At 46.4% G+C, this 18514-nt stretch overlaps 1 protein-coding gene across 11 annotated transcripts in view; it reads left to right on the top strand.

Annotated features, from left to right (window-relative positions):
- ULK4 (unc-51 like kinase 4) overlaps window positions 1-18514 on the top strand; it is a 621709-nt gene that overhangs the window by 414939 nt on the left and 188256 nt on the right. For 10 of the 11 annotated variants that reach the window (XM_039461864.2, XM_074406079.1, XM_074406080.1 and 7 more), the window contains 2 exons: window positions 3219-3385; window positions 10840-10938. In XM_039461864.2, coding sequence (XP_039317798.1) covers window positions 3219-3385; window positions 10840-10938 — 266 coding nt within the window. Of the gene's footprint in view, window positions 1-3218; window positions 3386-10839; window positions 10939-18514 lie in introns of those variants that run through there. The other variant, XM_074406081.1, reaches the window with a different exon arrangement.

Raw genomic sequence — 18514 nt, 5'->3', positions numbered from 1 at the left:
AAGTCACATTGCTATAGCAGAAACAAGGATCCTTTCAAGGGGCTCTTAGTGGCCAAAATTAGGACATATTGAGCATACGCATGAATAATAATTCAAATCAGTTGGAACCCATAATACATATTATTTAAAAATCCATTATGTTCACCATGATGCTACAAAATGAATGCGTTAGTGACTTTGGTAGTATCTGTCTTCCTCTACCTTACCCACTTCCCACCTTGCTTATCTGTTGTCTTTGCTAACACTCCAAAATCGTTGTTCTGAAAGCCTGTAAATGACAGGAAATTATTCACATTTATCTTGCTTTTCCTTTTCAAAATAACAACCCTGAGTCCATGGATCAGTTTTAACTTCACTAAGACAAATGGCGTCTCTTTCCGGACAAGGTGCAACAGGAAATCCAAAGGATCCATCCACAGGTATTATTACCAAAGGAATCGAACCTGAATTAAATCAAGTCTCTAGGTGCAGTTACCAATTTGTGGGAGATGTAGGGGTACAGGAACAATTCCATGAGAAAGTCTACAAGAAAACTATTCTAATTTATCCAACAAATACATGGGATAAAAAATGTGAGTAGAGGAAGGACTGTTAGAAATTAGGAGACTTGAGGTCCATGAACAAGTGGAATTGATGGAGCTGGTTTACATCCTGATTTAGACAAACTCATTGTTAAAAAAAAAAATGTAGTTTTGAGACAGTTGAGGACTATATTAGAAATACACTAATTTTTAAAGTGGCAATTGTATTGTAGTTAAAAAAAAAAAGTATCTGTTATACATAAGTATTTACAGGAGAACTCAGATGTTGTCTGGTACTCACTTTAAAATGCTTCAAGACAGATAAAATAGTCAAAATGTTGATATAGTTGAAAAGGGTAATGAAGGTTCATTTTACTGAACTGTCTCATGACTTTCTGTGTTTTAATAAAAAAAAAATTTCAACATGAAAAACAGGCATTTGGACCCTGAAGTGAAAGTTGTGGCTATGAAGAACACTGAAAATACGGCTGAGATCAGCTTCCTATAAATCATATTAATGGGTTTTGCTAGCATTATCGCTGTTGTGGAGAAATATTTTTATCTTATACTTCATTTCTTGTCTTATCTGAGAACCTTCCCTTGGGAGCTGGTGACTTCAGTGTGTGAAGTCAGAGCTGGGCATTCGTTGCCTGTTTTTACGCAGCAGACTGAAAATAATCTGCGTCCCAGCAGGGATTTGATTGCCTTCCCTCTCTGCACTCCTTCCTTGAAGACTGAAGGAAGAAGAGCATTGACACCCAGCAGCTGTTTACTCTGAAGTAAGCAGTATGTAGCTGAGATGGGTGCTCTGGGGCCCACCTCTGCTTCATAAAGATCCATGTCCTTCTCTGCTGCTCACAGAGCTGGACTCCACCAGTACTCACCCCCTTCCCCTTTGACCATCTGCATGACATGTCACAAAGTCATCAGGAACCCCAAATGACAAACCTGTTCTCTTGCAGCATGTGTGGAGCAGATACTGTGTTTTCAAGCCCTTCTGCTCTACCCACGGCTCACAGACGCCAGGTGCTGATTCCTGGCCTCTGAGGAGTGCCTGGTGGCACAGTACCCATGCTGTAATGATTGCTTTGCTGCGCCATGTGCCATTGATGATGTGGGTTCTCAGACCTTGTCATTTGATAAGGAAATTTTGAGAGTAATTCATTGTACTTTCAAGTGTGTTTATTTTCAGCCTTGAAACTCAATTTTGTTTTTGTTTTTATGAGCATCTTAGCAGTTGTTTGAGATTTACACCTGCTTTTTGCCACAGGGAGTATAACTTTGAATGATGTGTCTATCTTTTTGGTGAGTCTCTGCCTTTAGTGATGAAATTAGTTCACTTTTGTAGTCTGATTATATATATATATATTTTTTTTGAGATGGAGTTTCGCTCTTGTTACCCAGGCTGGAGTGCAATGGCGCGATCTCGGCTCACCACAACCTCTGCCTCCTGGGTTCAGGCAATTCTCCTGCCTCTGCCTCCCAAGTAGCTGGGATTACAGGCATGCGCCACCACGCCCAGCTAATTTTTTGTATTTTTAGTAGAGACGGGGTTTCACCATGTTGACCAGGATGGTCTCAATCTCTCGTGATCCACCCGCCTCAGCCTCCCAAAGTGCTGGGATTACAGGCATGAGCCACCACGCCCGGCAGTCTGCTAATAATTTGATGAGAATTTTGCAGTTGTCAGGAAGACTGGATTGTTCTGCTGGAAATGACAGGGTGCACTGTGGAACAGATACCGAGATCTATGTGGCTATGCACAGCTGAGCTTCCATTCAGCTGCTGATCCGGACTAGGGACAAGCAGATTTCACATCCAATAAAATACAGCTTTTAATACACATTGGACACATCAGACTTCTCGCCATGCTTTTCCCCATCTGCTCGTATAAAATATTTTTCTTTGAAAATTCGCTTTTTTTTTAAGGGACATTTGAATTTCAGGTGCTCTGCTGGTGCCAAAGTTCTCATTCATCATTTAGGTTTATGACATTATTTCACTTTTGTTATATTTCATGTTTGTGAATTCAGAGGGTAACACTATACTATAGCATAAAAATGTCAGTTTAAATGTAAACAGTAACACCCCCAAAATGTGAAAATGCATTTGTTGTAACAGACTATGTCAAACTAAACATTGGTAAAGACCAGCCACACTGAATACAAGGTTTGCAGAGACACAGCAATGGCACCTGGTAGTTTCTGAATTTCAAGTTTCTTAAAATGATAATGAATCTTACATTTTTGAACTGTGTTGTTGAAACCACTCAGTTGCTAGTAGACCCACTGATCGGCCAGGCCCGTGGGTCCACTGTGGTCCTTGGTCATGCACCGAACACTGCCTTCAAACGAGAATCTGGGGACCGTTGTTGTGGGTCCTCAGACCCTGTGAGGCCTGCCCGTGCAAGATGGTGTTTCTCAGGTTGTGGTTTGAAACCTCTGCATCAAAACCATGTGGGAGAACTTCTCTAACAAGTGTTTTCTGCAGCTCCACCCCCGGCTCCTTAGCAGACGACTTGGGAGTGAGGCCCGGAAACCTGTATTTTAAACAGCTTTCCTCAGTGAATCTGGCACAGCTGAAGTACTGCTTGGGGTTTATTCAGCACAGAGCCAGAGTGCCTCTGTGTTTGGTTCATGGGACACATTTCTGTACTTTATGATGAGTTTGTTTTTTCTTTTCCTTTTTTACCCTCAGGACTTGTCGGTCACATCTGTAACCTGCTTACTGAAACGGCCACACTGTGCTTAGATGTGGACAATAGAAACGACAAGGAGATGTCAGCCGCCCTGCTGTGCTCGCTGCTGGAGATCTTGCACGGCATGCTGACCTACACCTCCGGGATCGTGCGGTTGGCTTTGCAGGTAGAGGATCTGTTTTCCAGTGTCTGGGGCAGCCCTGCGCCGTGCCATGCTTCCCTTTCGTTCTAGTCTTTATCTTCTTTTAATGTGTTTTTACTTATTTTAAAGAATGTATCCCTCTGCGGATAGCGTCTACTAAACAGTCGTCTTTGGGTGACCGATGTCAAGAACACAGACTTTGGTCGGAATCTTCAGGGGAAGAAGGGGAGGCCGCCCAGCAGAGACTTAGCGAGCATGAGTTGGGGAAGCACTCCTGACCAAGGAGAGCGTTTCCCCCAGGCACATCCGAGGTTAGCCAGGTCGTGCGCAGCCTTTCACAGCCCGACGTGGCTCTCCAGTTCCCCTTCTGCAGGGCAGGTCAGCTTTCTCGGGAAAATGAACTGGGGGTTTATGTACATACTCGTGTATGTGTGTTTGTAGGGACATATACATGCTCACGTAACTCAGAAGCTCACTTGCTTTCCCTGATGACTGAGATCATGGAATTGGGAGATGGTTCTGAGGAAAAGAGGTGTATTCAGTGGCTATGGAAAAAGCTGATCAGCCAATCTGTATTGACTTTAGCGTCCTGCTCTAAGGCAGGAAGGAGGTGTGGTTTTATACAGTACTTTCCTATGCCTGTTTCATTTAAGGCTCTGTCTAACCAATTGAGTCAGCCAATATTTAGATCAAGTGAAAGTGACAGGGCCAATGTGAATTTATTGTTATATTTAAAATCCCAATACAATTTGCAAGGGATGTGTATCAAATGGTAGCGTCCTAGCTTGGATACATGCAGAAGCTACAGTTGAAACCAGACTGTTTTGATACTTAGCCAGAATCACCGTGGCAGAACCAAGAATAAATCCCCAGACCCTTGGGCAGCCTCTGTTACTCATCATTACGATGAATGATAGCTTGTATCCACAGTGAGGCTGGTCAAGTATTGAGCTGGTCTCACAGGATTTAATAAACAGTCCCAAGATCCCCTCAACAAATACTGTTAGTTACTAAGTATTTAACCCAAACTGTAAAGCCAGTAGATTAATTAAAAAGCCCTGGTCTTTGAATTACCTAGCGGCTTTTATTTGCTCATTTATAATAATTCCAAATTAATAGTAAAGCATTGTTAAGTACTTAAACTATCCCAAATGGCGTATTTCTCCTTTCCTATCTCTTCTGGTAAGCCTCTCTTCAGAGAACACTGTTTCTTATTTCAGTTTCCATAGTCGCAGATTCTGTAATTCTTTGAGACATAGTTGATAGTTATTCTCGAAGGATGCCTGATGATAATCTGTAAAAGACTGTCTTGTAAATTGTAGACCAGGGGAAAAAAAAAAGGATCAGAAGTTAAAAATCTTCAGAACCATAGAAATTCTTTTTTTGACTACAAAGATTAGGTGGATATTCAGGGATGTTTTAAAAGCAAACCTCTTAACACAAAGTATTTTTGAATTTTCTGTTTCCAACTTTTCCAGTTTCCTGGTGGACCGCTGTTTTTGTTTTCGTAGTCTTCGACACCACTGTGCATTTTGGTGCCGTCATCACTGTAAATCGCCCCTCATAATGTCTGCTGTGTATTGCTTTGGCCTTGACCACCGACTTTGATCCCTGTGACACCTGGTGTCAGTATGAAGGAGGAGGGGTCCTTGAGGCTGAATTAGTGGAAGGAGTTGGGAAAAGAAATGGAATGTGAATCAAAGACATACCTGCTGTGAAACACGGAGCCATAAGTACTTCCCGAAACTCTAACGCACCCCTTCCATTTATAGACATCCTTCTCACACTGGGGATTCTTCTGCACTTAAAACTTGTATCTACTTCTGGTAGCAGCTTCTTTCAGCAGAAGAATTGAGAGAGGCCAGTGTCTAAAATTATAATGATGCTTAGATTTACAAAGCACTTTTCCAGGGAGGAGAGTGGTGTGGTACAAGTATGTGTCCTGGGGAGCGGAGGCAGGCGTGTATCAAGAGTCTCCGTAGGAAACTCAGTCCCTACCCACGACCTTCCCTGTGATTTAGAACTGGTCCCTGCTCACCCCTGAATGTTATGTGTGATAGACATGGAGGCAGAGACAAAGGGCCTGAGACTCACTGCTGTGGTTGGGGTGCGTGGGCCATGCAGGCTGGAATGCCTTAGATTCAAAGCCCAGACACACCACGATACCACTCCCCACCCTGTATGACCTTGGGCAGGTCACTGCACCTGAGTGTCAGTTTCCTCATCTGCAGAGTAGGTGTGATCACTGCTTTGCCGGCTGGCTGTGAGACTTCAGTGGGAGAATCAAATAGATGTGATTATGTATAAATATGAAGTGGTGTACATATACCTGGCCCAGGGAAGGTGGCCGGGAAGTGTTTTCTGTATCATGAACACAACCAGAAGAAAGGTGCTTCCTTTCTTGTTTACAGGGGGCCTCCTGCGGGTACTGATGTCTCATGTCTATGTCCTGGTGCATGGAGCAGTACTGACTTCATATTTCCTGACTGACTCCTAGCAGGCTCATGAGTTACTTTGCACTTAGGAGCCTGGCGTAGGCTCCTGTAATGTCAGCAGGAATCAAGAGAGAAAGGTGTTTGTTCTCAGGAAGCTTGCAGTTTAATAGGGAAGACTGTCCACGTACAAATAACGAAGCAGATCCTCACCTTACTGCACATGTGAAAATGCAGCAATTGAAAGGTGTTTGATGCTGTGGAGTGAATAATGGGACAGGTGACCGAACCCAGTGTTGAGATTATGGAGGGCTTTTCTAGGGAAGACAAATCTTTATTATTATAATTCAGGTCACCTGACTTTCCCAGCTGGACCTTGTTTATCCTTCCTGAGGCGGCATGGGGAAGCCTGTTCCATCATCTGCCTGGTGGTAGGGCCGCTAAGCTGCTATCAGTTTGCAGATGTGTCAGTATTGCTGAAAGGCCGTAATGAGGCTGCTCAGGCTTTCTTCATGGCACACACACGTAAAGGATATCCGTGGTTGGGGGCTGTCTATTTTTAGCGTGTCTTATAATTATCCAGCTTGATTCCGTCATGGCCTTCCCCTTGTTGGCCCTCACCATGAAGCACCCTCTGTCCGGTTATTGAAAGTGGATGGGATTTCTCTGCCACGGCCCATCGTCCTCATAGCTTCTCCCTTCCTTTGAAAGCCTTCGGTGGCACCTCATTATCTAGAACTCTCTGACTCCTTGCCCAGACACCCAAGGCTTTCTCAGTCCAGCCCCAGGGTACCTTCCAGCTCATCTCGGACCTCCATGCTCCCATAGCCCAAGCAGACAGTTGCTCTGCCATCTGGAAAACAGATGCTGTGCTTTGTCGCTCCTGTGCCTTCCCTCGTGAAACTGCCACGTGTGAAATACCTGCACCCACGACTTCTAGTAGACCCGCCATCCAGGCGATAAAGCCAGTTGTGACATCATCCTTCCCTCCTTCACCCAAACTGCATTTCTGCCTCTACTATAGCAGGTTTCATACTCTGCCGTAGCACAGTTAGGTGGAGCTTGTCATCCTTGGAGTTGAACCGTGAGGTCCTGGAGAGTGGGAACTGAATCACACTCATTTCTGTATTGTGGACGTGTAACGTGATGGTGTCTGGGGGCACAGGGAGTGCTGGATTGAATTGCTCCGAGCCTCAGCATTGACAGTTGTGCTCCGGTGTGTGCTAAGACCTGCTGGAGACATAAGGCAGGAACTGGGCTGGGCCTGGTGGCTCATGCTTGGGCAATTCCAGCACTTTGGGAGGCCCAGGCGGGCGGATCATCTGACGTCAAGAGTTCAAGATCAGCCTGGCCAACATGGTGAAACCTTGTCTCTACTAAAAATAAAAATAATAATAAAAATAGCCAGCATGGTGGTATATGCCTGCAGTCCCGGCTGCGAGTCTCGGGGGTCTGAGGCAGGAGAATCACTTGAACTTGGGAGGCAGAGGCTGCAGTGAGCCAAGATCATGCCACTACACTCCAGCCTGAGTGACAGAGTGAGACTCCATCTCAAAAAATAAAAGTAAAGGCCGGGCCTGGTGGCTGACACCTGTAATCGCAGCACTTTAGGAGGCTGAGGCAGGCAGATCACAAGGTCTGGAATTTGAGACCAGCCTGGCCAACATGGTGAAACCCTGTCTCTACTAAAAATACAAAAAAATTAGCCATGTGTGGTGGCGGGTACCTGTAATTCCAGTTACTCAGGAGGCTGAGGCAGGAGAATTGCTTGAACCCAGCAGGCAGAGGTTGCAATGAGCTGAGATCACACCACTGCACTCCAGCCTGGACAACAGGGTGAGGCTCCGTCTCCAAATAAATAAATAAATAAATGAGACAGGAAGTACTGGAGAAGTTAACTGTCTCTTGTTCTTTATAGACGCCTCACCTCTGTGTTTATTTAGCAGGCCTCTGTTGATTGCCTACTTCTGTGCACTAGATTCGTGTAGCAGTGTTAGAAGTAAGAGAATGGGCCGGGCGCGGTGGCTCAAGCCTGTAATCCCAGCACTTTGGGAGGCTGAGGCGGGTGGATCACAAGGTCGAGAGTTCGAGACCATCCTGGTCGACATGGTGAAACCCCGTCTCTACTAAAAATACAAAAAATCAGCTGGGCATGGTGACGTGTGCCTGTAATCCCAGCTACTCAGGAGGCTGAGGCAGGGGAATTGCCTAAACCCAGGAGGCGGAGGTTGCGGTGAGCCGAGATCGCGCCATTGCACTCCAGCCTGGGTAACAAGAGCGAAACTCCGTCTCAAAAAAAAAAAAAAAAAAAAAAAAAAGAAGTAAGAGAATGGTGTTATACCTAGCCTTTTTTTTTTTTTAACGCTGAGAAGTTAGCTGTATTCTGTAATCTCGTTTTACGTAATGCTTTCTTGCCATTTAATGTTAAATATGTCTCAGAAGTTGACAGGCAGCCTGCCTTGGCCTTCCAAAGTGCTGGAATGACAAGCATGAGCCACCACACCCAGCCCAGTTCCTGTCTTATATTCCCAGCAGGTTTTAGCCCACACTGGAACATAACCATCGGTGGTGTGGCTCGGATCGTTCAACACTCACTGTGCCCCAAACACCATCACGGTGCGTGTCCGCAATGCAGAGATGAGTGTGATGATTCAGTCTCCACTCTCCAGGATCTCATGGTTTAACTAAAAGGATGACAGTTTCCAAAGGAATGCCTGCTTCTTCAGTTTTAGATGTTTAAGGCTATTAAATGTATATTTCTACCTGAAGTTCTTCAGTGAAATGAACACTTGTATAGCTAGCAGCTTGCACAGTGTGACCGCTAGAATGTCCCGTAGACCAGAGCTCAACTCACGATCTGCCTCCCAAATCCCTTTCCCTGCCCCAAGCCAGAAACCTGGGAGGCTTTCTTGAAGTCCCCCTCTTTTTGCCGTCCCACATCAAATCTGTCACCAAATCATATAGATTTTACTATTAATATCAAACCCATCGGGTTGCTTCTCTCAACCCTGCCACTGCCGCCCTAGCCCAGGCTGGCGCCGTCTCACCTGGGCTGTAACAGACAGCGTTAGGGCTTGCTGGGAGTGGGGTGAGTTCACACAGCAGTGACAGAAGGGAGTGCGCTCTGGAAAGGGCTCAGTGGGACCAGAGGCCAGGGCAGGAGCAGATAGTCATGGCGTCACGTCGGGGACACAGGCCCCATGCACGATGCCCACAGGGGGCTGCACGTCCAGGAGTGGGAGTGTGATGCTGGAGAACTGGAGAGAGGCGGAGAGGCGAGGCAGCCTGGGCATGTGCGTTGATTCTGGGCCTTCAGTGCTCACTCCTGCATCCAGGTCGGTGTCCCCGTGTTGCACAGAGCCTCCTTTGTGGGCAGCATTTCCGTGGGGAGGGTGGAGTTTCTGCCGCCTGCCTCTGTGCCACTTCTCTGCTGTGCACGGCGGTAGCCGCCTGCCTCTGTGCCACTTCCCTGCTGTGCACGGCGGTAGCCGCCTGCCTCTGTGCCACTTCTCTGCTGTGCACGGCGGTAGCTTTCTCCTCCTTCTGGAACTCTTGGCAACCTTGTAAGGAGGTGCCACATGGATACTGGCGGGTGGGGTCGATGTTTTCCTGGTGACTGTGACCCACCCTGTAGGACGTGGAGGATCTGGAGGACCCTGGGACATGCTGGTAGAAAAAGCCCCGCAGTGTTTCCTGTGCTGTGGCCCCACTGGCTTGCCTCTGTGCGTTTGGAGACGAGGCATCCTGCCCTTGCAGCTGCCTCACTGCCAGCTTGCAGGACGGCCTTATCTTTCCCAGGAGGAAACTGGTCTGCCCTGAGGGAGAACATGGTGATGCAGAAAGGCTAATACTCCATGTCAGATCATGCCTCAGAGGCAGGGGACCAGCGGCCAGCGTTCTGGGAGGTCAGGCCTCTGGGTCGTGCTGCACGTTCGTTTCCTGAAAGGAGAGTCTCCGTCTCCGATGACGTCAGTCAGGGAAGTGAGAGGAGCGGGAAGCCGCAGGCTGGTGACCACACTCGTCCTCACCTGCGGAGATGCGCAGGGCGTTCAAAGACAGGGGTCCGGTTTGCAGTAAAAGAGGCAACTCAAATTCTGTCCACGGGCCAGAAGTGCAGAAGGAAGCGAGGCATTTAGGAGAATGGTCCCGGAGTCCAGGGAAAGGACAGCACAGGGCAGCCTGCTCTCTTGGCTCTGGCAAAGGTCATTATTGAAAAGTGGGTTTGTTTCTTCTGAGTAAAAGTAGAAACAGAGAGGAAGAGTGTGAATGTGTGCATACTATAGCAAGTGCGAGGAAAAATCAGTACCTTTCTTCAGTATAAAATTATTCATGTCTATGATAGAAGTCTCCTTCAGAATTAGACAATTCTATAAAACCCCTGGGAGAAGACACACGATGTAAAAACCACTCGTTCATTTACTTTCATTGCCATTTAAGTCTACAGAGCTGCAGGATTGTGGAGCCGTATTTGAAGCCTTTCCATGCAGTGCTGTATTGGACAAAGACTCTGGATGGTATTTGAGCACATGTGTGCGTGTAGAGAAGGAAGCATAGCAGAATGTACGTGGTGTGTGTCGTCATCTCTACGAAAAATACAAAAACTAGCGAGGTGTGGTGGCAGGAGCCTGTAATCTTAGCTACTCGGGAGGTTGAGGCAGGAGAATCACGTGAACCTAGGAGGTGGAGGTTGCAGTGAGCCAAGATCATGCCACTGCACTGCAGCCCGGGTGACAGAGCCAGACTCCTTCTCGAGATAAAGTGCTTCCCTGCTGCAGTACATGGAACCTCACCATCACTGCTTTACCTGTGTGCTGTGCAGGCCAGCCTCGGTAGCCTGAGCTGGCGGCAGTGGCAATACCTACACTCCTTGTTGTGTTACAACGACGCATAGTATCTCTTCTGGGGCCGCCACGTATTCTGTCCTCGGGAACCGGGGTAGAATGCTTCCTCAGCCCCTTGTGTCTGCCAGACGGAGCGGTCCTGTTTCCTTCAGCCAAGCTGACTCACCACCGAGCCCCTCTTTGATTTCTCTTCTCCCTGTTCCAGGCCCAGAAGTCTGGCTCCGGACAGGACACTCAGGCTGCGGAAGACCTGCTGCTGCTCAGCAAGCCTCTGACAGACCTCGTGAGCCTGCTCATTCCACTGGTAAGAGCTCACCTGTTTGTGTGTCTTTGGTAACATTACTGAAGTTGAAGTAATTTTATTTGAATTTCAGGATCTCTTGAATTTCTGTGTTATTTTCATTCCCTTCAAAACTAGAGCCAAAAAGAACTTTCAGAAGATTATTTGGCCTGGAAAACTAAATCTCTATTTTAAAACCAGGTGGCTTATTCATTTAAATAGATATTTAGGTAAGGCAAAATCTCAAATCAAATTACTTTCTTAACAAATGTGAGGTGAAAAAGTTCAAATGAATTCCAAGAAGGAAGAAGAAATTACTATGGGAGTCAGTTTCTCTTCAAAAAGATATTTTAGAGTCACACTTGGCACGCAGGACTTGCCCAGAAATGCAAAAGCACAGACACAGACCTAGGGCATATCCTCTCAATGTCAGTTTTCTGAAACGCGTCTTTAAAGAGCTGACTGTGCTTTACGTGAAAAGACTATCAGTAAATTCCAAGTAACAGGAATTGTATAGACCACATTTGTTAACTGCAATACTACAACAAAATTAGAAGAAAAAATAAAACAGTAAAAAATGCACTATTAGCAAATACTATCAGCAAAAAGAGTAAGATACTGTGCTTATATCAGTCTAGATCCAATCAGGAAATAGAAACCACAGAGTGATTTAAATATAATTTTGATATTAAACAGTATTAAGCTACTACTCTAGAAGAGTAACTGTAAGATTTTTAAAACTCTCTGTATGGTACCTTAAAGCTGAGGGAAAAATACTCAAGGAAGGGTGAACTTGAAAGGGGGACCATCTCCCTGAGCCTGCGAGTTAGACCTCACTGGGGACACAGTGAAGTTTGCTGGTTGCCAGGAGCAGACCTGGTCCACAGTCCTTGGGAAAGCAGGAGGCAGCCCTCCAGGGTGCAGGGGACGCTGGCCAGTGGGCAGGCACGCAGGGAGACGGGTGCCACTGTGGGTGGGTAGCCTGGCACGCTTGTTGGGGTTACCTCTGCAGAAGACCCGTCAGCAAGGGGAGTTGGGGTGCACGTGCACGGTACCCATGCTGAGAGGGCAGCAGGATGAGGCTGACAGGCGGGGCTGGGGCTGGGGCTGGGGCTGTGAATTCCGGGCACGCGGTTAGGGCAGTTCATTACCAGTCATGACGCCTGCACTTACCAAGTGCAGCCACCAGAGGGAGCAGGAGAGTCCGACCCGGCTGTGTTCCTCTAGCGCCCCCTACTGAGAAATCCTAGTGTCACACTCACTCTAGACGGAGGAATGTTTTGTTTCAAATTATTAACACACTTGTTTTTTCTGTCCTAAAAGGTGGATGGTGGTATCGTGGTTTCAGTTGCATTTCTGTAATGACCAGTAATATTAAGCGTCTTTGCATGTGCTTTTTTGCTAATATCTGTGTTTTTAAAGTTTTTTTTTAAATGAATTTTCTTCATGATATGAATACATTAAAAGTAAAAATAAATTGAGTGACCTTAAACTGTTTTGTCCAGGCATGGTGGCTCACGCCTGTAATCCCAGCACTTTGGGAAACTGAGGTGGGCAGATCATTTGAGGTCAGGAGTTTGAGACCAGCCTAACTAATAGGGTGAAACCCCGTCTCTACTAAAACTACAAAAAAATTAGCCGGGTGTGGTGGTGTGCGCCTGTAATCCTGGCTACTCGGGAGGCTGAGAGAATCGCTTGAACCTGGGAGGCGGAGGTTGCAGCGAGCCAAGATCGTACCACCGCACTCCAGCCTGGGCAAAAGAGCAGGAGTCTGTTTCAAAAAGTAAAAAATTGTTTTAAACATATAATATCACTGTCTACAAAACTTCCCAATCTTTCAAAATCAAATTATTGTTCCTTGGAAGAATTTTTGACTACTTTAATTAATTTTAACTTTATATTTTTGCCAATTAATTATATCATCTTGTTGTTGTTGTTGAGACGAAGTCTCACTCTGTCACCCAGGCTGGAGTGAGGTGGCACAATCTCAGCTGACCGCGACCTCCGCCCACCGGGTTCAAGTGATTCTCCTGCCTCAGCCTCCCGAGCAGCTGGGATTACAGATGCCCGCCACCACACCTGACTAAGTTTTGTATTTTTGGTGGAGACAGGGTTTCACCATGTTGCCCAGGCCGGTCTCGAATTCCTGGCCTCAAGTGATCCACCCACCTCGGGCTCCCACAGTGATGGGAATACAGGCGTGAGCCACCGTGCCTGGCCTAATTCTATCACCTTTCTAGTTAAGAACATCTAGTTGCCCTTTCTTTTTTATTTGTTTTCTAACTGCTAGACAGTATGGGAAGCCGCCCTTTCTTAAATGGAATTTTCCCGTGATATCCATGTTCCATGGAGTTACAAGTTAGACATTATGTGCAAGATGAAATATAAGAGATAAAGTAGATGTAAGTGAACAATCGAAATAATGCAAGACAGTATTGCATGCAGAGTTCCTCTTCGTGGGTTCAGCTGAGCTCTGCCACTTTCCAGCTGTGTGACTTTGGGCAAATATTAAGTAACAATATTTGTTACTTAATTTATTGATGCCATAGTTTCTTCATCTGTAAAATGGAGTTAGTGAAGCTAATTAGATCATCAAGTTATTATGAGGATTGAATGAGCAGTATCCGGCATATAGTATGTGCTCAACAAATATAACTATATAAAAATTGATACAGGCAAGGCGGGGCACCTCAGGCATGGGAGCTTGGCACTCCGGGAGGTTGAGATGGGAGGGTCAGTCGGATCCAGGCATTTGAGACTAGCCTAGGCAGCAAAGCAAGACTTCATCTCTACAAAAAATGTTTAAGATTTGGCTAGGTGTGGGGATGCACACCTGTAGTTCTAGCTACTCGGAAGGCTGAGGCGGAAGGATTGCTTGAGCCCAGGAGTGTGAGGCCACAGCCAGCAGTGACGGTGCCACTGCTCTCCAGCCTGGGCGACAGAGTGAAACAGGGAGACTCTGTCTCAAAGAAAAAAAGTGCTACACCTTTGCACCGCCGTTAACCAGAGCTGACCGCGAGCTGGATTCCGTTAGCGCTTCGCCTTTGATCTTGGTTAGCCCTTCTTTCCAGCAACATAGGCCCATCTTTTCCTTCCAAACAAGTGCCCCAAAGCTGACAAAGGATAAAAACACAGGAGAGCTCGGTGTCTGAGCTCAGAGGCCACGTCTCCCCTGCCTGCCTCTGGATGAACTGCAAGCAAGTGAAGCTCTTCGCTTTCTTCCACGTTCGGGAATATTCGCGTTAAAATACAGTGTTTTGATTAGAAAGCCATTCTCTTCCGGCTGTTTCCGAGTTTTGGAGGTTTCGTGAGTGGAAGATACTCTTAGCTCAAACATGGAGCCGTTTCCCGGTGCGTTTCTCATAGTTTCAGGTGTTCTGGACGGAGGCTGCTTTTGCCTTTTGTCCTAAGGAGTGGCCTTTCTGTCCGTTTATGACGGACACATACGTGGACAAAAATGCTTGTAGGCTTTACAGAGTGTTTTTGTTTGGGAAGGATAAAATAGTTCACATTTCTACTTTATATAGTTGTATCTAATTCCTTAGCAGAGTTCATGAGGAAATAGAAATGCTGCAGCCTTCAGAATCCGAGAACACCTACGCAGCGGCTCTGATGAACCTGGGTTTGCTTACACTGCTTCTGACAGCTGCCCCGATGACGCTGCTTGATTGCTGGGGTTCAGTGATTGGACTTAACTCTCCGTGGAAACAGGGTGGGTACTCCCGTCTCCTCCTGGAGGAATCTGCGTCGGTCAGAATTGCTTGTTGGACAGGCGTCTTTCCCAGACAGTCTAACACTGTCGGCTGTCATGAATCATCCCGGATGGAGCGGTCGCTGAAACTTGAAATGCAAACCCAGTTCTTGACCCTGGGGTGGGCTCGGTGCTGCCTGTGGAGCTTTCTGGAGGTTCTGAAGTAGATGAACTGCGGGAACCGGGAACTTGGAGCAGGCAGGTGCTTCTCTGCAGGCTGCAGAGGTATGTTACCAGGGGCAGTAGGCGTCTACCAAGTTCAAAATCAGAAGGTTCCCCAGAAGACTGACTTTAGGAATTCCAGTAATCAGGGAGGAAGGTGAGCGTAGAACATGAAATGTGAAACGGTGTTTTTTGTTGGTATTTGAGAATTTTGCATGTAAATACTTAGTAGCATACTTTATGTATTCTTCCGTCACCATTTTTTTTTCTTTTTTTTTTATAAAATTTAAACACAACAGGGTCCCAACTTGCACTCTGAATTTAGGTTGACACATTCCCTTTTTCTTTTAATTCCTTTCTGTTACGCAGAATCACATAAAATTGCCAATATCTGACCATTTGGGGCCTACAGAAGTGGCGGTTTCATTTGGTCCAGCCTTATATTAGGAATATTGCAATTTATTGGTCTGTGCTTCCAATAGTTCCTGAAATTCATACAGCCCACTTTTTAGTACATGGTACCATCCCCTAGTTACTTGACTATGATACGGTTCTGGCCAGAGGTTGCCAGGAGCTCTGGATTTGGAATCAGAAACCCAAGACAGACCGTCAGGCTCTGCTGCCACCCAGCTGTGTGCTCTCGGGTGGGGCACTCTGCCTGTGAGCCTGAGGATGAAGGGAGGTGACACTGGGGAAGGTGCCTGGCATGCTCAAGCGTCATTTCTCAGGAAGTTCCTCTCTGATCACATATTATGTCTGATTTCTAGCCATTGCCACTACTTGCTATGAGTTGCTGGAATAGACTCTCCTGCCCTCATAAAGTGCTTCTGTCTCTGTCATCCAGCCCGCCTCCGGTGCTGGACCTCTGCTCAGCTGGGGATTCTTTATACGACGATTCTTGGAGTCTTCTTCACAGGCATCCTCCCTCATTTTTATAAGTCCTCCCAAAGGCCACCTCCCATTCCCTGTCCTTTCCCAGATTGTCTTCTGGGTTCTTACCTTGAATATTTACACATGTAAAAGCACAGGGTCCAGTTTCCTTGAATACAACCCCCTGCTTAGAGGTCTTCCGGCCTTTCTCTGGAATTCTTCTGGCGTTGTGGCTTCCACTGTCTGGCTTAGAGCCCTACAGCCCAAAGGGGATGCTGCCCAGTGTTCAGGGCAGGTGACTGCCCAAGGAATGAAATTGTCCTCTGAGAGGCTTCTCCCAGCTCTTTGTGACAACGAACTTCTGTTACTTGTTACTTGATCACAGGCAGGTTCTGGTAAGTTGGCTAGACGTGGGCCTGATGTGTGTGGGCTTCACTGTGTACAGTATATACTCATTTATCACTGGAACCATTAGGCTTAAAAATGGCCTGTGACAAGAACACTGCCATATGTCTTCTCTCGGAAAGATTAATACACATTTATAGCTGTGTATAAAGTGAAGAAAAATAGTAATAAGGCTATTGAGGGCCTAAAGTAGAGCACATACGGAGCAAAGATAAATTTTACAGGGGTTGTTAAAAAATGTAATAGGTTACAGAATGAGGTGCTGGAATTGCTTTCCCGTAGGGAAAAATAAACACACTTTCCGTTTTCATCTGACTTGGATAATTTTGGAAGCATCTGGCCTAAAGGCAACAGAATGAACTTGTTCACTTTTGAGGTTTTTTCCAGATACGGTCTTAAGAAAGTAAACCTACTTACCCTTAAGAGAATATGAAACCTGTCAACCTGTAATTTATGACCTGTATTTATAATATACACTGTGGGAGAACCGTAGTGAAATGTTTATGTAAGACAGTGATTTTAAGTCGGTTTTGACAATCTGATTATTCTTGACTCTCTTACCTTAAAAATGCCTGGACTTGCTCATGTGCAAAGTTCTGCATGCAGTTCACAATTTCAGGGGGAGCTTCAAACCCTCCGTGGGTAACCGCAGTGTAAGATACGGCGAATACCGGATACGGTAAGTCGGCTGTGTCTCCTGGAGGAAAGATAAAGCAAAGGAAATGGTTTGACCAAAGTGTTTTATTTCTGGGGAAAAAAAAAAAATGAGAAGCCAAACTATACATTCTAGGTACGTTCTTAAACTAGATAGTTGTCCATGATGAGAAATGACACTACAGCTTCCTTCCTTCAATTAAAATAGTTATTTTCAAATTTATAGGAGGTGGTATTTTGAAAATCCTGTTTATTATATATCAGAGGTGCCAGGATTTAGAGTAATTTATCCGATTCCGTTTATCTTCCATGAATCGTGTGTGCCTTTTGTGGCCACTGGAAGCTGCTCCCTGACAGTCTGTGCAGGATTGAGTCCTCGGCTCGCGCCAGCGTGGCTGTGCCCGGTGACCGGGAGACCGAGCTGTCGCCTGAGCATCTAACAATTCCTATCAATTCATGTTTCTGAGATCACTGCGCCAGTTTTAAAAATAGGTGAATTAACATAAAAAAACACAGTGTTGAAAAAGTCCATTTCTGTTTCCCATTTTTATTAATACATGTCTTCCTTTCCCAAACCGCATGAGCAGAGTTTTCTTTTTCAATGCTGGTGGACTTGTCTTCGTCTGTTCTCCGTCCCCTTCCTGCCGACGTCACAGTCAGAGGCGTGAGGTGCAGGTCATGCTTTAGGGTTCACGGTGACGGAGCCCAGCGGAGGTGGCGGTCTTTCTACAAGTCAAGCCCAGGAGACGTTACTGGTTCTGTACTGAGCAGCTCCACTAAGGAGTCAGTACGGACTCCGTTTAAAGGTGATACCCCTCTTTCTGAGTAACCACCGCCCATCTGCCTTCTGGACATTTCCACTGGATACACCGTAAAGACCTCAGATTCGATAGGGTTAAAACAAACTCATAAGAAGTACCTCCTCAAAACTGTTCCTGCTTTGGAAACCCAACGCGGGAGGATCACTTGAGTGATCCCAGGAGTTCAAGACCAGCCTGAGCAACACAGTGAGGCCTTGTCTCTAAAAAAAAAATTTTTTTTTAAATAGAACCTGGGGCCAGGCCTGGTGGTTTACAACTGTAATGCCAGCACTTTGGGAGGCTGAGGTGGGCAGATCACTTGAGGTCAGGAGTTTGAGACCAGCCTGGCCAATCATGTGAAGCCCTGTCTCTACTAAACTTATAAAAATTAGCCGGGGTTGTGGTGCATGCCTGTAATCCCAGCTACTCGGGAGGCGGAGGTTGAAGTAAGCCTAGATGGTGCCCTGCCCTGCCGCCTGGGTGACAGAGCGAGACTCCGCCTCAAAAAAACATTAAATAAAATAGAATAGTAAAACGGTTGCTCCGTTTGTGCTTTCAGGAAGCTAACTTCCACTCAGCTGCCCAAGCCCAGAATGCGGGCATCATTCCTGTCTCTGCCTTAGCCAGCCTGCCCCGTCTCGTCAAGCCCCAGCCGTTCTCCCACCCAAACGTGTCACACGTCACATCCTGCCGTTTTCTCCTTCCTGCCATGAGCACGGTCGTGGAGCCACCATGCTCCTGCCCTTGAAGGGCTGCGGGAGCCCTCCGCCTGGACTCTGTCTGTCCTTGCCCCCTCTCCTGTCTTCTCTGCGGTACAGGCAGAGTGCCCTTTCCAAAATACAAAGCTCATCCTGTCATTCATTGACTTAGTAAACTCCAATTTCTGAACAGGCTTACAAAATCACAGATAATTGGACCCTTTCTTACATTTCTAGCACTTTCTCTTAGGTTTCGTTGT

The sequence above is a fragment of the Saimiri boliviensis genome, chromosome 9 (assembly GCF_048565385.1).
Source record: "Saimiri boliviensis isolate mSaiBol1 chromosome 9, mSaiBol1.pri, whole genome shotgun sequence".
NCBI classification, from domain to species: Eukaryota; Metazoa; Chordata; class Mammalia; order Primates; family Cebidae; genus Saimiri; species Saimiri boliviensis.
The sequence above is the reverse complement of the archived record's forward strand: the minus strand, read 5'-3'. Positions and strand labels throughout refer to the sequence as shown.